At 51.0% G+C, this 18,097-nt stretch overlaps 9 protein-coding genes across 9 annotated transcripts; 6 read left to right on the top strand and 3 right to left on the bottom strand.

The window, feature by feature from the left end:
• Nucleotides 1-157: 157 nt before the first annotated feature.
• N7474_007332 (uncharacterized protein) lies at nt 158-1,233 on the bottom strand (the record flags this gene model as incomplete). The annotated part of the gene is made up of 2 exons (XM_057198742.1): nt 158-272; nt 326-1,233. The coding sequence occupies 2 exons, from the start codon at nt 1,231-1,233 to the stop codon at nt 158-160; spliced, it is 1,023 nt and encodes a 340-aa protein (XP_057052182.1).
• A 658-nt stretch (nt 1,234-1,891) lies between these two features.
• On the top strand, nt 1,892-2,218 carry N7474_007331 (uncharacterized protein; the record flags this gene model as incomplete). The annotated part of the gene is made up of 1 exon (XM_057198741.1): nt 1,892-2,218. One exon carries the CDS (start codon nt 1,892-1,894, stop codon nt 2,216-2,218), a length of 327 nt encoding a protein of 108 aa, XP_057052181.1.
• Nucleotides 2,219-4,258: 2,040 nt separating this feature from the next.
• Nucleotides 4,259-5,909, top strand: N7474_007330 (sugar porter family MFS transporter; the record flags this gene model as incomplete). The annotated part of the gene is made up of 3 exons (XM_057198740.1): nt 4,259-4,457; nt 4,505-4,687; nt 4,741-5,909. 3 exons carry the CDS (start codon nt 4,259-4,261, stop codon nt 5,907-5,909), a joined length of 1,551 nt encoding a protein of 516 aa, XP_057052180.1.
• A 342-nt stretch (nt 5,910-6,251) lies between these two features.
• N7474_007329 (putative short-chain dehydrogenase/reductase) lies at nt 6,252-7,142 on the top strand (the record flags this gene model as incomplete). Its single annotated transcript, XM_057198739.1, has 2 exons — nt 6,252-7,019; nt 7,080-7,142. The coding sequence occupies 2 exons, from the start codon at nt 6,252-6,254 to the stop codon at nt 7,140-7,142; spliced, it is 831 nt and encodes a 276-aa protein (XP_057052179.1).
• A 987-nt stretch (nt 7,143-8,129) lies between these two features.
• Nucleotides 8,130-9,442, top strand: N7474_007328 (3-ketoacyl-coA thiolase peroxisomal A precursor; the record flags this gene model as incomplete). The annotated part of the gene is made up of 2 exons (XM_057198738.1): nt 8,130-8,139; nt 8,199-9,442. The coding sequence occupies 2 exons, from the start codon at nt 8,130-8,132 to the stop codon at nt 9,440-9,442; spliced, it is 1,254 nt and encodes a 417-aa protein (XP_057052178.1).
• Nucleotides 9,443-9,648: 206 nt separating this feature from the next.
• On the bottom strand, nt 9,649-10,686 carry N7474_007327 (RraA family protein; the record flags this gene model as incomplete). Its single annotated transcript, XM_057198737.1, has 5 exons — nt 9,649-9,825; nt 9,892-9,990; nt 10,071-10,420; nt 10,494-10,569; nt 10,630-10,686. 5 exons carry the CDS (start codon nt 10,684-10,686, stop codon nt 9,649-9,651), a joined length of 759 nt encoding a protein of 252 aa, XP_057052177.1.
• An 885-nt stretch (nt 10,687-11,571) lies between these two features.
• On the top strand, nt 11,572-12,664 carry N7474_007326 (arylamine N-acetyltransferase family protein; the record flags this gene model as incomplete). The annotated part of the gene is made up of 2 exons (XM_057198736.1): nt 11,572-11,987; nt 12,049-12,664. 2 exons carry the CDS (start codon nt 11,572-11,574, stop codon nt 12,662-12,664), a joined length of 1,032 nt encoding a protein of 343 aa, XP_057052176.1.
• Nucleotides 12,665-12,808: 144 nt separating this feature from the next.
• Nucleotides 12,809-13,322, bottom strand: N7474_007325 (NADH dehydrogenase [ubiquinone] 1 alpha subcomplex subunit 1; the record flags this gene model as incomplete). Its single annotated transcript, XM_057198735.1, has 5 exons — nt 12,809-12,829; nt 12,870-13,009; nt 13,054-13,057; nt 13,097-13,213; nt 13,275-13,322. 5 exons carry the CDS (start codon nt 13,320-13,322, stop codon nt 12,809-12,811), a joined length of 330 nt encoding a protein of 109 aa, XP_057052175.1.
• Nucleotides 13,323-13,973: 651 nt separating this feature from the next.
• Nucleotides 13,974-17,383, top strand: N7474_007324 (uncharacterized protein; the record flags this gene model as incomplete). Its single annotated transcript, XM_057198734.1, has 4 exons — nt 13,974-14,422; nt 14,477-14,556; nt 14,625-14,672; nt 14,733-17,383. 4 exons carry the CDS (start codon nt 13,974-13,976, stop codon nt 17,381-17,383), a joined length of 3,228 nt encoding a protein of 1,075 aa, XP_057052174.1.
• Between the last annotated feature and the right edge of the window lie 714 nt (nt 17,384-18,097).

Genomic DNA, 18,097 nt, shown 5'->3' with positions numbered 1-18,097 from the left:
TAGAGTATCGTAATCCGCTGAACCCCTGCTTAGGGAATTTGACGCTTAAGGCTACAAGGAACAAGGTATTCAAATTAGATACATGTAAATATACTGTATGTTTGCAACCCAATAATTTCGAGAGAAAAAATCGCTCAAGGCCTGTCCGTCATGAATATTACAGGAATTTGAGGATACCGTTGACATCAACGAAGCTGAATTCTTCCAACGTCTCTTCCCACAGTCTTTCCATGATATTCTTACCATCCTCTGTGTACAGAAGTGAAGGGTACCTAGAAAAGTCAATGAGCAAGTCAACGAAGATGTAAATAGTTAGAGAACTTACGGAACAATCTCCCAGTTCATTAGCACAGACCCGTGAGAGCTCTCCTGGGCGATGGCAGCGTCGAGGTAGGTTGATGCACCGATTTTGACACTTCGAGCAGTGGCAGCTTTGAATAAATTCAACACAACCATAACCGCAAAAGGCACCTCACGTTGCAGCTTCGTGCCTTTTACAAATCCGGGTTCAACGAGGTTCACCACCACATCGTCTGCAGACACCGAATCCGTGAGCTTCCAGATGAAGAACTGACCGAGGAACTTTGAGGTTGGGTATATATCAACAGAGTCGAAGAACTTCTCGTTATCAAAGGATTTGAGAAGTGGAACTTCGTTCTTGTTGGAAAACTTGGCAGTCATGGAGAGCATGCTTGTGACGATGGTCAATCTTCCTGGCGATCCGACAGGAGACTTGTCCTTCAGAACTGGGAGTAGGAGGATAGCCAGAAGCATTGTTGAAAGATAATTGACCTGCATGGTCTCTTCATGTCCAGTAGGAGGTACAGTCCTGAAAGCTCCTGCGGCAACTCCAGCGTTCAGGATGGCAATGTCGAGGCGAGGTAGCTCTTTCTTAGCCCGGGCCGTGAACTCCTGGATTGAATCGTATGACGCCATATCCAAGGACCAAACATCAATCGTGGAATTGGGATACTGCTTCCGTAGCTTCGCGGCTGCGTCCTCCCCTTTGGGCATTGAACGAACAGCCATAATAAGCCGGGTCAGCTTATGGGAGAGAAGTTGACGTGCGCATTCCAGACCAAGGCCACTATTTGAGCCTGTGACAATAACAACTTTGCCGGAGAGATCGGTATCGTCTGGGATGGGCTTCGGTTTAGATGAAAATTGATTCTTGATGAACTGGTTCGGAAAGAATGGAGTGGTAGAAGGTGGTAGCTCCTTGGAGGAGGACATAGTGAAATTATCCCAGGAGGGTTTTACTTCCTGGAGGAAAGGGCCAATCGTGAAATGTATCGAGTAGGCGGGATTAATTCCTAGAAGAACAATGGGCAATGGAGGTTGGATTAGATCTTTCTTTATAAAGGCCACTGACTCGGAGAAGTGCCGGGCTGCCGGTGTTAAGATTAGAATAACTCCTAGCCCCGCCAGCAGCAATTATTGGATATCACAGATTAAACAATAATGATGGTTGCTTCTGGTAGTTATGTAGACTACTCATCTTTCTCCAAAGCTGGAATTGGGCCAATCCGAGTTGTGGAGTGAAGGCTATACCGGATTAGGACATCAATCTCCTGCATTAGCGCCGTCCGTTTTGGGTAATCCCGGTGCCACTCGGTGGCTGGAGGCTTGGTCATCTCACCTTGACCTCGCTCATCCCCGCCTATCATTCAGCTGGAATCCTGAGCCTTACGGACTTAATCGTTAATGGAATACAATCAATCACATGGTGGAAAGTAGCCATCGGCTTGAATCCGAACCGTTCAGAGCGGTCTTAACGGAGAAAGCCTCTGCTTACGAAGACATGGGTACTCCTGGAGAATCTGGTAAGTCATTGAAAGTAATACCAAATAAGATCAAACCTCGATGGCCTAATAAACAGCAAATAGCCGAGATGCCGTTTATCTTCATCGACGGCATGGGTAAAGCGGAGACAGACAAGCGAAAGCTAATCAGAAAATACGTGATGCTGGGCAAAAATCGCGGGAAGACTCGTAAGGCAAAATCAACAACACTACCAAATCCGGAGCACTCCAAGATGGACCAAGATGGGTCGTCAGATCTGGTGATCAAAATGCAATATTCCAAGATCCCTGATAAAATCGGCAATGACCTTTCCTTCACACGACTCGCCGCTCCAGTCGAACCAGCGTTGATGCAGGACGTGCTGAAATGTGAGCAAACTACCTCAATCCATTTTCGTGTCTTCATTTGGACATGATTCTTACCTGAAATAAATCATAGTCTGCTTCATGGCGAAGAAAATCATGTTTCCTCTGGCAGACTGCATCGACTTCCACAAGAAAGATAAGGTCGACACATTATGGTTTGACCTTTTAATTTCTGACCCTGCATATATGCATACCGTGGTGTTTTCATGTCAGGCTTACCTTTCTTTGCTCTCTGGTCAAAAGACGCCCACAACCATGCGCAGAGAGATGATACACTATTCTGATAGCCTTCGGCTTTTACGCAAGAGGCTGTCTGGTCAAGATGAAGATTACAAGATATGTGACTCCACAGTGCTCGTGGTTCTAAATTTGGCCACCCACGCCTATATTTCTGGCGACTACAGTTCCACCAAGCGCCATATAGAGGGCCTACGCAGGATAGTTGAAATGAGAGGTGGCATTTACGCTTTCAGCTATAACCCAAAATTTATGATGGAACTGCTAAAGTAAGGATCTCCGATGGATTCTGGATTCATCCGCTATTTGATTGTTAATTTCTAACCTTTTCTCAGGTGCGACTTGGCAATAGCACTTGATTATGGAACCGCACCAGTGTTTTTCCAAGACCCGGACTTGGAGCCCCTGGTACCTTATGATCTGACACCGTCGATGGTAGAAGAATCATCAGGATCGAGGCACCTGGGGAAATCGGCTGAGTTAAATATCAATCCAACCCTGGTACAGGCCTGGACTGTAATGTTGAGGTTCTGTTCAGCAATCAACTCTGCCGTCAAAAACAATCGCCGACTCCCCAAAGAAATTTTGCTAAACACCATGGCCGCAGTGACGTACCGCCTCCTTCACATGGACAACTTGGATTATAGCTCTGTTGCTGAAGCTATTCGCCTCGGTCTATTAGCTTTCTCGTCGCACATATTCCTTCGGATGCAAAATGTCAAGCCGCTATATACATACTTTCCTGATGCTTATCGAAAGTCTCTTTCGACTGTGAACTTCGAAGGAGAATCATCGCCCTTACTCATTTGGCTTCTTACTATCGGCGCCATAACACTCTTCACGCCAGCTGATCATTGTTGGCTGATACCAAGGCTACGGGTCAACATTGAAGCATGTGGCCTACATAATTGGAATGAACTCAGCCATCAAATGAAACGGTTTCCATGGATAGACATCTTGCATGACATGCCTGGACGAACGGTTTTCGAGTCGGTCTTCTTGTGGACAAATACTCCAAATGCGGAATAGGCCTACACAGATCCCTATTACACTACTTGCTCATTTGAATACCCAAGGATATAATTCAAGATTTTTGCAGATACGTAGCAATTTCTCAAACGTGATGTTCTCGTTTCCGTCGCGAATCCATGCCACCAGCAGTCTGTTTGGCCGATGATATGAAACTTCTGCACCTATGGACACCATTTCATTCGCATTTTCTCGGATATCCTTCCTTAAGCGATTTCCATACACAAGCCACGTCTCTGTACATAGACAGATGGATCTACGGAGAAATATCTCTCCTATCATGGCCGGTGCTACGCGGCCTGGTCCCCACATCCATGTCCGACAACCCACTAGGCGAGGAAAATCTCACCAAAGTTCTAAAGTCTAATGGGCAACAGCCCAGAATTCTGTAAACCACCCTAAATCTTGAGAGATCTTTAATACGACAATCGGAATGCCGCTTCTACATCCTAGGACTCATGTTGTATTCCTGATTGGAAATGCTCAGCTAGTGAGGAGTGAAGTAATCGATCGGCTCTGATTTGTGGGTCAAACCGACAATCGGCGAGTTATCTCGGTCGCCGCCCGAAAACCACGCAGTATTGGTCCACCCGCTCTCGTGTAGCTGGAGCGCGTGGTCGGAACCTGGCCGACTCACTCTTCTTCTCCAACCTGGGGCCCCCACAAATGTGTTCACCGTGGGGTTTGCTTTCTTATGAGTTCCTCCTTTTTCTTTTTCAAATTCTCTATCTTATATTCACACAGAACGCATAAATTCGAAACCCTAAAACGGTTTTAGAAACCACCGACGGACGTTCTATAGAAACTGATTTGCAGAGATCGACATGGCTGGCGCCAAGCTTCGCGGGAAGACGCTTGGCCTCGTCATCGGCGTTGTCGGAGCCGTCGGATTTGTGCTACAGGGCTACGACCAGGCTGTTGCTAATGGGCTATTGACATTGGGATCTTTCATCGCTGTTTTCCCACAAATCGACACTGTCAACACCAAGGGTGCACAACAATCTCACAATAGCACTATTCAGGGTAGGCTTTTCAACAAACAATCTCATTCTAGCACTAACTCCGGACAGGTACGACGGTCGCTATCTATGAAGTCGGGTGCGCTCTTGGCGCCCTCGTCTGTGCGTGGCTTGGGGACAAACTTGGTCGTCGCAAGACAATTTTCCTGGCTGGCTGCGTCGCCCTGGCTGGCATTATTATTCAGGCGAGTCCGTTCGCGCTTGGCCAGCTTATCGCCGGTAGAGTTATTACTGGTACAGTCTGCACCACCGTGGATTCTTAGCATGATGAGTTAACATAAATGCAGGCTTGGGTGTTGGTGGATTCACCGCTACGATCCCTATGTACGTTTCTGAATCTTCCGGAGCAGAAGCCCGTGGGCGCATGGTTCTACTCGAGGGATGGTTTGCAATTGGCGGTATTGTCCTCGCCACATGGCTGGAATTTGGCCTCTACTATGTCAGCAACAACTCTGTCAGCTGGCGCTTCCCAATTGCGTTTCAGGCACTCTTTGCGCTCGTTGTCGTGCTGTGCATCCCATTCTTGCCGGAATCTCCCCGTTGGCTCGCCCGCAGTGGTCGGATAGAAGAAGCAGCTGAGATATTGGCCCGTTTAGAAGATGTGCCTGTTGAATCCGAGCATGTTGCTCAGGAGCTGGAGATCATCCGCCAGTCGCTCTTTATAGACGAGACTGATGAGTCGTCGGTTTCGAGTTCGCCTTTTGCACTTACGAAAAATTGTCACCTACAGCGCACACTGATCGCTGTTGGTGTCAATATCCTCGCCCAGATGACTGGCGTTAACATTATCACGTTCTATTCCGACACCATCTTCGAAAATGATCTGCACTACTCCGGTACGATATCCCGCGTCATCACGGGATGCCTCCAAATCTGGCAATTTCTTGCCGCGGGCGTGGCCGTTCTGCTCATTGACCGCGTCGGACGTCGCCCTCTGCTCATCGCTGCGGCTGCCGGCATGACAATCGCACAGGCCTGTTTGGCAGGTCTTTCTTCCGACCTTGGTGACAAGTCGGCCGCCGGCGCGTCCCTTTTGTTCTATTTTGTTGCGCTTTTCTGCTTCCCGATTGGACTATTCCTCGTCCCGTTCTCATATGCGGCTGAGATCGCGCCGTTGCGCACTCGTGCAAAGGTCACCGCCATGTCGGCGTCGGCAAATTGGCTTTTCAACTTTCTCATCGCAGAGGTGACGCCGATTGGATTTGCCACTATCCAGTGGCGCTACTATATTATTTACGCTTGTATTAGCGCGTTTGCCTGTGCTGCTTTCTATCTTTTCTGCCCCGAGACCAAAGGTCGCACGCTCGAGGAAATCGATGACATCTTCGTTCAGTCCAAGTCCGCGTTTGATACTGTGGCTGTCGCACGGAAGATGCCATTCCAGACAGAAATCTTGGCACACATTGATGACACCGAAAAGGCCGAGATCAAGGATGAGCGGGTTGAGGCGTTGTAAGCAGTTGTTCAACGCTTACTTCGGTGCGAAGCATTGGCCCGAAAGATACACAGCTACCTCGAAATGGGAGGCTTGTCACAGTAGCTCATAACTTCAAGCCAATACCAAATATCAGGACATAATTTATAAATATTCCACTCTAGAAACGTAGACATTTCTATTTACTTGACCGAAAGGCATTATAAATGACGTCACCGGCTCAACTGTGTCGGGGAGTATGCCGATCATTGCCCCGAGTAAAGCCCCTCATTAGCCAAATTTCCCTTGGATGCCTTCTGTTAACACATTCCTATATTCGCACCTTGTGCCGGCGGAGTCCACAATTGTACCTAACAAGAAAGAATGGCACTCGCTCGCAGGCTTGCAATTCTTCCGGGAGGCTTGGGCGGCCTTGGAACGAGCATTGGTAAGAAATTAAGGAATCAAGGAGCTCGTCTTGCCATTCTCTATGCACCTTTCGAAGCTGCACGTCGAGATCAGGTCCTCGAGTCTACCTACGGTGAAATAGCCATCAAAGATGATATCCGCGCCTATGAATGCGATATCACTTCTCCAGAGTCCGTCCAGTCGGCATTCACCAATTTAGAGAAGGATATGGTCGCCCCTTCATCTTCGTCGCTAGCTGAGAGGGCCTTTCCCAGCATTCTTATCAATACCGCTGGATACGTATCCTTAAGTGACATGGAATTAACGCCTCCCGAGGAGACGGTCAAGCATCTCAACACCAACATCCTCGGCCCGATGCTCTGTTCCCAAGCCTTTGCGCGGCTCTATTTTGCGGCATCCAAGGTTGCCGAGTCTTCAACCAGTCCTCCACCTCCCGGCCGGATCGTCAGTATCTCATCCCAAGCAGCCCATGCTGCGCTTCACCGGCATGGCGCGTACTGTGCGTCTAAAGCAGGGCTTATGGGCTTGACCCGCAGCATGGCCTCTGAGTGGGCGGGCCGGGGTATCACCTCTAACACCGTGTCTCCCACTGTTGCTTGGACGGCTCTCGGAAAGAAGGCTTGGGGGGAAGAATCCGTGCGAGAGGCGTTTTTGAAAACAATACCAACTGGCAAGTTTGCTTTGCCGGAAGAAGTTGCCGATGCGGTTGTCTTCCTGTGTCAAGTAAGTTGTCCAACTGTAGTTCATAACAATTTGTTTTGCCTATACTGACTGGCCTAATAGGATTCAAGCGGCATGGTCAACGGCGCAGACATCAGAGTTGATGGTGGTTTTACAATCAGGTGAACATTACGCGTATATAGCCACTTTAGACAACTCCCTCTTGATAGAAAATCCCACGGTACTCATTTACGTCCGGAATGGTTCAATCTTTATATGAACAGCACTAAACATTATGTCTTTCAGTGTAAGTCCATTAAACATTCCACTACCAAGCTCAAAAGTTCCACTGCTTCATCCATGTCCATGAGCGGAGCATCAGGTCATGGTGAAGAGGTATATCAGTGTTCATGGGTCAGAGCTTAAGGAAGTACACCCACACATAAATCGTTAGTTAGCTCGATTAGACTAGTAGGGCTAATATCATTAACATTAATCGAATACTATCCTACAGCGTTTTGACACGTGCCTCCTCGAAGTAATATAAACAAAAGAGAAATGATTCACGATCACCCGAGAGGTCAGTAGTCCCTTGGTAGGGCTAGCGTTTAAATCTTTAAGTGACGCTCCTCATACTCTTCTATGCAACTGACTTTCTTGTAAATTCCTTTCTAGGTGGACGTTATGCTTTTGCTTTCTTCTTTATCTTCTCAAACAACTTAGTAGGGTTGAATTATATTACCGGCCGTTTCCTGTAGAATGTGCCAATGATCGTCTCTCCACATATACGAATAATGTAAGTCATTTAAATAAAACCGAACTGTAAATTATTAGTAATACTTTCCCAACTAACTAAGTTAACTAGCCTTTCATTCAATCCTCTTTTTTGATGTCATCGTCCACCCCCTAGTACTATCACATGCCACGCATGTGCTCTCTCGGGATCCCGTGACCGGGCCCGGAACAACGATGGTCCGTGGACCTCGGCATTTTCACAGTCGCAACAGCAGCATCAAAAGGGAAGTACCACCGGGTCCACGGTCCATGATTACTATTTTATAAGAGACATCTCCCCGGACGTGTGGATTTTGCTCCTTTCACTACTCCCTTGTGTTGATTTTGATTCTTCACCTCCACGATATCCCAATAAAGCATCCTACAATATTTGACGTCATGTCTTCAGGTACGTCACTCTGGACGGACAGTACGACTGTTTGAAACTAACTCGTCGGTCATCACCAGCCCACCAGCGTCTCAACCAGGTTTCCTCCCACTTCAGTGGCAAGAAGGGAGCGGCTGCCCTCACCGAGAAGCACCCCGATGATATTGTCGTGACTTGCGCCCTCCGCACTGCCCTCACCAAGGGTGGCAAGGGTGGCTTCAAGGACACTGCCGCCGCTGACCTGCTGGCCGGTGTCTTCAAGGCCGTCATCGACAAGAGTGGCATTGACCCTAAGGCCGTCGACGATGTGGCCGTTGGCTCCGTGCTCCCTCCCGGTGGTGGCGCGACCGAGTTCCGTGCCGCTGCTCTCGTGGCTGGTTTCCCCGAGACTACCGCCGTCAAGAGTCTGAACCGCCAGTGCTCCAGTGGCCTGCAGGCCATTGTTGACATCGCCAACGCCCTCAAGTCCGGCATGATCGATGTCGGCATCGGTGCCGGTGTTGAGAGCATGTCCTCTCAGTACGGGCCGGGCGCCGTGACTGAGTTCTCGGACCTGCTTGAGAACCACATGGAGGCTGCCAACTGCAAGGTGCCCATGGGTGTTCTGTCAGAGAACATGGCCAAGGACCGCAACATCTCTCGTGCGTCGCAAGACGCTTTCGCGGCGGCTTCGTACCAGAAGGCCCTGAAGGCCCAGAAGGCTGGCCTTTTCAACGAGGAGATTGCCCCGCTCGAGGTCAAGTGGACTGACCCCAAGTCCGGTGAGGAGAAGACCATCACCGTCAAGGCCGACGACGGTATCCGCGAGGGTATCACTGCCGAGTCGCTGGGCAAGATCCGCCCTGCGTTCGCCAAGGACGGCTCCATCCACGCTGGTAACGCCTCCCAGATCTCCGACGGCGCCGCCGCTGTCCTGCTCATGAAGCGGTCTACCGCCGAACGCCTGGGTCAGAAGATCATTGGCAAGTACGTCGCTGCGAGCGTCGTCGGCGTCAAGCCCCTGCTCATGGGCGTTGGTCCGTGGGCGGCCATCCCCCTCGCCCTGGAGAAGGCCGGCATCACTAAGGAGGATGTCGACATCTACGAGATCAACGAGGCATTTGCGTCGCAGTGTGTGTGGTGTGTCAACGAGCTCGGCCTGCCCCAGGAGAAGATCAACCCCAAGGGCGGAGCCATTGCGTTCGGGCACCCGCTTGGCTGCACCGGTTCCCGGCAGGTGAGCACGCTTCTGACCGAGCTCAGCCGGACGAGCAAGAAGGTTGGTGTCACCAGCATGTGTGTCGGTACCGGCATGGGTATGGCCGCTGTCTGGGTTGCCGAGTAAACGGACGGCCCCCCAAAACATTATTGTACATTGCACAGCGATATGACTTTCTTTCCCATGTTTTATTTTATGTCCACAGATTCTTGAGTGTATTGAATAAGAATACCATATACTATTGAATATCCTCTGCTCCCGTTTATTGTACAACATGTGTCAATTGCAGATAGATACAGGATACTATACACAGGAATCATCATATATGGACACTATAATGGCGACCGGAAAGTCTTGAAGGCTTCGGTAACACTCATTCCCTGCGCAACGGCCTCCTTGGCCCCGTCATCCATGCGAGTCAGCCTCGGCATAATATCCATGACCGGTCCCAGCAGCTCGCGAGGAATAACGACGACGCCTTCCAGAGGGTCACAGAAGACAATATCTCCCTATCACGACATGTCAACATCTAATGATACATTCCACAAGGTCCGAGTCGAGAGAGAAATACTCACCGGAGAAACAGTGACTCCCCCAATGGAAACAGGCACATTGCGAGCAGCAGGCTTCGCCTCCGCATTTGTGCCAACAGTCGAAGTACCACGAGCCCAGACCTAGTTATAACCACAAACCAAATCAGCACTTGCCTTTATCATAATATAATTTTGAGATTGAAACAGAAAGCAAAACAAACCGGCAACCCGCTCCCTGACAATTCCTTCAAATCCCTCACCCTTCCCCCAACAACGGCAGCCTTAATTCCAAGCACCTTCATCCGCGTCGCCATGATTCCACCCGTGACGGCACAATACTGGTCATCGGGCTGCTCGATGACTATGATGGAGCCTAGCCCCGGCGAATGAGTTGCTTCGTAGTCGCCCGCGTAGTCGACCCAGTGCTTTCCCGGTGGGAAGCTGTGGTTTTCGTTTGTTGCGATTGTTAATGGCGGGACGGTTGAGGCCTTTGCCACGAACTTGAAGGTGGTTGCCGGTGCGGCGATCTTGGGGACTGTTGCATTGCGGCCGACTAGCGGGGAGAAAGGGACTAAATGGTATCTATATGAGTGGGGGGTTTTTCTTCAGAGAAAGTGAGAGGGGGAGAGAAAGAGAGTGCGCACCCAGATCAGCTAAGTGTCCTGCTCGCGATGTGCCGCCGTCAGGGACATGTTGAAGCTTGAGCAGGGCATCTGACACCTATTCCCGCAGATCAGTTAGTGTGATTGTTCTATTCATATTCATCGATGCCAGGCATACATCACAAGCTGAGTAGTTCTCCTCCAACGTTTTGAGGGTTTCGTTCAAACTCGGCATGGTCGTTCGTAGCGAATAATTGACAAACCCCGCGGGTGCAGTAGATAAGGACCTAGGAGGGGCATGACGACATCCCCCATTGTTGGGAGTTTAAAGCGAGAACGTCGCTGATCTTCAGCACATGCCCGATGATCGGAATACATCGAACAAGGAATGTACCGTATTTAGTCAGTGGTCGATCCAATTGGACCATCGGGTTTATTATATTGTTTGACGCTTGAGGACAGAATGCATATATGCACTCGTAGTCATTTCTCATCTGGACCTTGCAGGCTGGGTACACGGCGCCGTTTCATTATCGCATGCTTGTGATTGATAGCCGAGGATGATGATGATCCACTTGGGCCCGATCGGGATCCTCTGCAGAATACGTACAGTCCCTGAGAAGTGAGTAGTGGCACGTTTATAGTCAGGGAGACTCACAGTTTCAATTTAAAGGAAAATTAAAAAATATCTCCAATTCCACTCTCTGCGTACCTCCCTCATTCCCCGGAATCCGAAACAACAACCGGAGTCGCGAGGCATTAGTTATCCACTCTTTGATGTGGGGGAGGTATTGGTCATCGCGATGGCGGGAAAGGAATTATTCCGAAATGATCTATCCCACTGCCTGTGCATATAACTTGTCTTACCACAAACGTCGCATCTAATTTGGAGATTCATCTGCCAAGGTGCTTTACTGTTGGTCCTTTTCTACCTTAAAACATTGCATTTGCCAAGCGTTTCTCGAGAAACAAGCGCCTTATAAAGTGGATGATAGGTACGCGAGCGCACTTCTTGTCAATCGACTTCTGGATTCTTATACACTTACCAGATTATATACATACACCTTGCGATAGACACTCAGTCGTAACTACGGCATCTGCTCCGGCCAGTGCATATAAAATGCCCGTCCAACATCCAACATACACCGATGATCAGCTGGAAACATACCTACGCCGCATCGAATACCCGCGCGCAGCACCAACAGAAATAGATGGCAGTCAGCTACAACAAATCCGGGAGGGCATCAAGACTAACCCCCTCCACACCCTAGCACACCTACAGAGATGCCATCTCACTGCTATTCCCTGGGGCAACTCCGGGCTGCACTACTCGCAGCACCACACCATTTCGCTGGATCCGGACAGTCTCTATGAGAAGATGGTGGAGCGGCGACTGGATGGGTATTGCATGGAGAGCTCGGGACTCTTTTTTGTTGTCCTCCGCTCCCTGGGATACCGTGTGTATGCTACTGGGGGACGGGTGAGCCATGCTGCGGCTTCGTCCAGAGGGGTGGATGATGGATTGTATTTGTCGCTGTAGGCTGCCCTTTCTGGTGTGCTAGATGTATTGAATGGCGTACTAATCAATTGTTGGAAGCGGGCATATGATCTTGATTGTGATCATCGATGGAGAGAAGTACATGGTGAGTTCTCTCCCCACCTCCTACGGGGGATCTTCGTATGCTGATATCTATATTGATGTCCAGGTTGATGTCGGGTTCGGGAACAACTGCGCAACAGCGCCATTACCATTACGAGAAGGCGCAACAGCTACATGCATCGCACCATGCGAGATGCGGTTGGTGCGAGACAGTCTCGCCGAATTCATGGACAAGGACCAAAAAGTCTGGATCTACCAGACAAGGCACAACGTTGAGAGCAACTGGATACCGAACATCTGCTTCGCAGACGTCGAGTTTCTGCCCCAGGATTTCGGGGTGATGAACTTCTCCGTCAGCCAGACGCGCACGAGCTGGTTCACGCAGGCGTTTGTCTGCGTTCGCATGATTCTGGATGAGAGCGGCACCGAGATTATCGGACAATATATGATGGTGGACAAGGAAGTCAAGCGTAGGGTGCGTGGGCAGACGGAGATCTTGCAGGTGCTGCACTCGGAACAGGATCGGATTGAGGCCCTGGCTAAGTACTTTGATATGCATCTGCGGGATAGTGAAATCCGAGGGATCCGGGGGTTGACCTCGGAGCTTAAGTAGGGGTTACGGGGAAGTGGAACGATGTGAAAATGGTATGGTACAGCCGGCGTTTCGTTTCTAAAGCAGTTGCGGTGGATATGTATAGTAGGTAGGAAGGAAACAAGGCAGGCGAAAACAAGGGAAAACAACGTTGCGATTCTTGACCTAGTAAATCCGTTTCTCGACCTGGTATATCATCAGCATTGCTGCCATTCCCGATGTTCACCAATGTCTTTCGTACCTTCCATGGGTGGCTGACTTCGAAGCCCTTGGGTGCTTGGTGATTGCTGCTCTGGCCTCGAAGGCTTCCCGTGATTCTCAGGTCTCGTTCCATCACTGATGATCGGGTGGTCGCATGGTTAGTATCTGAAATTGAGTCCGATCGTCCGCCGAAAGAGTGAACCACTTACTTTGCTGTACAGAAGTTAGCCAACACGTTCAATCGTTGCCGACCGCAGTGGAGAGGGAGAGACTTACCCGATCCCAAAGGTCCTGATTCCAGCGGGCCTTCTTGCCATCGTTGGCGAAGCGCTTGACGAAGTGGAGGCCGACGCCGGTCGCGGTGAACATCTGCGAGGGCAATGGTGAGTGAGTCGTGGATCGTTGGGGAAGGACTGTGGACGACACTTACACCGACGATGATCCCGTACGGGAGCAGGGCCTCGAAGGGAACACCCATATTGTGTGATTGCGGGGAGATGAAAGGGGGGGGGAAGAGAGGTCAATGGCAGAAGCAGAGTGGCAGGTCCACGAGCGAGTCGTCCAAAGCAATGAATAATGAATGGAAGGAGGGAATTGCGGCAGGTGACTGGCCAGCCTAAAGTGGACTAGCGCCCGGAGGCTGAGTCAGCCATCTGGGCGACGACCTCCAGGTCCCAAGGGGGCCCCGATGCTGTCTCGATTGCCAGAAGACCACCATTGCGTTTGTCCTGCGACGCGTCTTGTCCTGCGTTATCTCTTTTGGCCCATCTGCTCGCTGTCGTGGTATGTGTCCCGTTCCTCAGAATACGCGTTCGTCAATGCTCGAGCCACCCTCCTTCTGACTGAGATCTCTCTTGTCCTGCTCAGCGACCAAGTTGCGCCGTGGGCATCGAACTCTCGATCCAGCACCCGATTTACTTCCCGACGACTGAGATACGACACCCGTTCCTTTTCCTGACGCCTCTTTACCTCCCCGATGTGCCTCCGCATCACCGCCGACGTGAGCGGGGTGCCTCTGTAACCGTCAAGCTTTGCCCCCATCTCGAAGCACCAAAAGAAAAGCGCAGACACAAGACACACAGCGGGAGCAGTGTTCTTGAACAACCTGGCGACTGTGGTGACATCCACGATGGCGGCGACCGTGCCGCCGGCGAATGACGATCCGGGCACACTTGACCCCGTCTACAGCGACCAGGATGCCGAGGGTGAGGAGGAGACAGATCTGTATCAGATGGACCAGCAGTTGCAGGATGCGGTCCATCGAGCCTATACCGGAGAGGTCGCGGAGGAAAACGGGGATGACGAGGTGGGCGGCGGAACCAAAGAGTCGGCATCATCTGTCGAAAATGGCGACTCCGACGTGGTTGGTGCGGTAAAAATCCGTGATGAGGACGCATCTTACCACAGTGAGGATGCGGACGCGGAGGCAGATGCCGATCCTGCGTTTGAAGACCGGAGTGACCATGGATCCAACTCAGACCCGAGCGACCAGGAATCAGATGCCGAGGAAGACTGGGATGCTGAAAGCATTGACCGCGATGAGACGGATGGAGATGCGCGCAGCCGCGCGAATTGCATGTACGTGGCGAGAGAAAATGGACGTTGTGTGCGATGCTGACAATTATATTCCAGATTTTGTAACCAAGACGAGGAACACGACCCCAGTGAGGATTATGAGGAATATCTGACTTGCGCTGTTTGTGGCGATCACTGTGAGTTGTGCCGGCCCGGAGCGAAAGCTTACTGTTTTATGGTTTTGACTGACTCGGCATCCCGACAGCCCATCGGCAATGCGCCCGAGAGCAAGATGCATTCCATGACAAAGAAGGTACGTGAAAACGGAAACTGTTTGGTCCAAAGTAGCTTCCACTAAGACGTTAAGACGCAGATCCCTGGAAATGTCCCACTTGTGTTTACAACAAACTGGAGCCCGATTCTGCGGGGACGCAACGCAAAGCTCCGAGTTTGCCAAAGGAGCTCTTGCCTGCACACAGTGGATCCCAAGGCCCAGGGTTTCACTCTATCTTTGATGCTCCAGATGTCAATGATGGTTTACTCAACAGCTCCCGGTCGTTGCGAAAGAGGAAAGCGTCGTCCTTGGAAGCGGAGGAAGAGCGTGTTCCCGTGCTCCGCAAAAGACGGCGACAAAGTTCGCTTCGATCTGATCGTCCCGACCTGCAAGGCCCAGCCTTGGGAGAGGGAGAGGAGATCGCCGACACAATTTCCCCTGCTGCGGCCCGCCCTGTGCGTTCTCGGCGCACTCGTGGCGCCGACCGGGAGATTTTCCGTGTGGTCTCACAACAGGTCGGTAAATTAGTTGTTGGATTCCGACTCGACCACAACAAGGTGTCGAAGGTCTTGAGTGCTCCCAGTCGACCACTACGAAAAAAGAAGAAAAATCCCAAGCCGCCTCCCGTTGTTGGAGCCCAAGCCCACTTTGCCCCCATTCCTCCCACACCTTACGCCCCCGTATTCACCCCGTTCCACGATCGAGAAATCGACGATTCCAAGTCCAAGCCATATGGCGGCATTCTATCCGAGGCTGAACAGGACACCTCCAAGACCCTTCCGACACAATATGACCGTGAACGATTCGAGGTCGCTCGCCAAAAAGCCGAAGATGAATGGCAGCGGAAGGTCCGAGAGGCTGAGCTTAATGGCGAGGCCACTCCTACCGCGTCGGCGAAGGTGTCGGGCCCTCCCTCGAAGATCAAGTACATCAACTTTGGTGGCTTTGAGATCGAGACTTGGTACGCCGCACCTTACCCGGAAGAGTACAGCCGCAATCGTGTGCTCTATATCTGCGAATTTTGTTTGAAGTACATGAACTCGGACTATGTTGCCTGGCGTCACAAACTCAAGTGCCCGGCCAAGAATCCTCCTGGCGACGAGATCTACAGGGACGGTTCAATTTCGATCTTCGAGGTTGACGGACGGAAGAATCCCGTCTACTGTCAAAACCTGTGTCTACTTGCCAAACTCTTCCTGGGTTCAAAGACATTGTACTATGATGTCGAGCCTTTCCTCTTCTATGTCATGACCGAGTACGACGACCTGGGCTGCCACTTTGTGGGCTACTTCAGCAAAGAGAAACGACCAAGCTCGGCAAATAACGTCTCCTGCATTCTCACCCTTCCGATTCATCAGCGCAAAGGCTACGGCAACCTTCTCATTGACTTCTCATACCTCCTCACCCGCATCGAAGGCAAGAATGGATCACCTGAGAAACCACTCTCCGACATGGGCTTGGTTTCATACCGGAACTACTGGCGTCTAGTCCTGTCTTATCAGCTCCGTGACCTGAAAAGCCCGGTCAGCATCGCCGATTTGTCTGATCGAACCGGCATGACGGCAGATGATCTTGTATCCGCATTGGAAGGCTTACGGGCGCTCGTGCGAGACCCCATTACCAAAACCTATGCGTTCCGTCTCGACCATAAATATTTCCAGGAAGTCATTGATGGCTGGGAAAGCAAGGGCTACGTGACACTCAACCCTGACGCTTTACTCTGGACTCCATACATCATGGGTCGCAGCAACCAATCACAGTTTGATCGTGCGCCTATGCACGCAGTCGCACCTCGAGAGGATCCCGATGACGAGGAGGAAGAGGAAGAAGAGGCAGAAATCAATGGTGACTCTGTGCCGATGGTGAACGGGACCAATGGAACTGGTTTCGCAGAGCCCGCAGGGCCACCTTCGACAACTGGCCTCGACCATCCAGATGGTCTGCAGAAGTCGCCCTCACCTGGCGGCTCAGAAGCCCTCTCTAATCCCGCCAACGGCATTCCTCCCTCTCGATTCGAGCTCTGGCCCCCCGTCCAGGCCCCACCGCCTGCAAAACGCAAACCCGGCCGTCCTTTCGGTAGCTTTAAAAAGAATCGACACTCGATGACACCCACGACCAACCGCGTAAACGGTCGCAACACGCCTCGGCGAGGTTCTCAGCTCCCGTTGGGGACTCCCACTAGCACTGGCATGCGTCGTGGTCGGAGGACGCTGCTTATGGACTCGCCCTCAGGCGAAGCGACTCCTACGCAGGTCAATGGCACCGAGGCAGAAGAGGCAGATCTCGAGGACGCGGTAGTGGACTCGAATGCTGAGGAACTTGCGGACGGCACATCCGATGCAGACGGGCAGGCCCTAGAAGATGTCAGTGGTGCCGACGACGCGGACGAGGAACCCGCCGAGACGAACGGCCACATTGAAGAAGAAGTGGACGAAGTGGAGGAGGAAGTGCTACAGACTCCCTCAAAGCCAACATCCCGATCTCCCCAGACCCCAACCCGCAACGGATCAAAAGGTGAACCCGCCGAGAACACACCCCGGCTATCTCGCTCCGTCAACCGTAAAGCTCTGGTGGAGAAGATCCAAGTGGTGATCCCAGCTGCCGAGCACAGCGCCACCCCCCGCCATGAAGGCAAATCCGACCGCAAAATGGCAGACACAAACGGTATTGACTCTGACGCAGACGCGGATGCCGATGCAGACGCCGACGCCGATTTCGATATGGATGACGATGTCGTGATGGAGACGTGATTATTGCAGGCGGCTCAACGCGTCGCGGACATGGCACATGGCGTTCTTTGCTTTGTTTTTGGTAGTTTTTTTTTTTTTTTCTTTCACGGCGTTTTAGCTGTCTTCTTTAATTTCTTGATTTAGCCATGTCTGGTCTTGCCTGGACAGTGGAGGAACCTGACTCGCTAGTTATTAACCCATCGGGTCATGTTTTCATTCTTCTCTTCTATTCTCTGTCTATGTCTCTGTCTTTCTGCTTGAGTCCAGCACGGAGCGACGGGATGAGGAGCTATGGCGTTTTTCTATTTCTATATCTTGTTGGTCCTACATAATTGATCCTCAATGGCCACTCACTCCCTGCTTTGTCTGATCAAGTGTATAGCCCTACAAAGAGCAGGATCTTCTTCTGGTATTTCGGGCAGAGCCTATGTATAAATACCTCGCTGGCTCCTATGTTTTAGGGCTGGCGACTAGTCTTAGAAATATACTAATTCGTGGCGAAAATCTACCTACGAGTTTGTATCTAAAAAAAAATTACGCGTAGATATACGCAATATTGCGCTGCTTGGCAAGATACCTTAAAGTGAAGACACAGGAAAACGTAAATTGTGTGAGAAAAGAGTAATATCTTATGCACTTTCGTCATATTTAAGTCGAATGCACATAGAGGAATATGGGCCGGAAGCATAAATCAATTCCACACCGCCTTCCAACGTTCCGACGGAGATTGCAAGT

The sequence above is a fragment of the Penicillium riverlandense genome (assembly GCF_028828495.1).
Source record: "Penicillium riverlandense strain IBT 135883 chromosome Unknown utg000006l_segment0_segment0, whole genome shotgun sequence".
Classification (NCBI taxonomy): Eukaryota; Fungi; Ascomycota; class Eurotiomycetes; order Eurotiales; family Aspergillaceae; genus Penicillium; species Penicillium riverlandense.
This window is presented reverse-complemented; position numbering and strand designations above follow the sequence as displayed.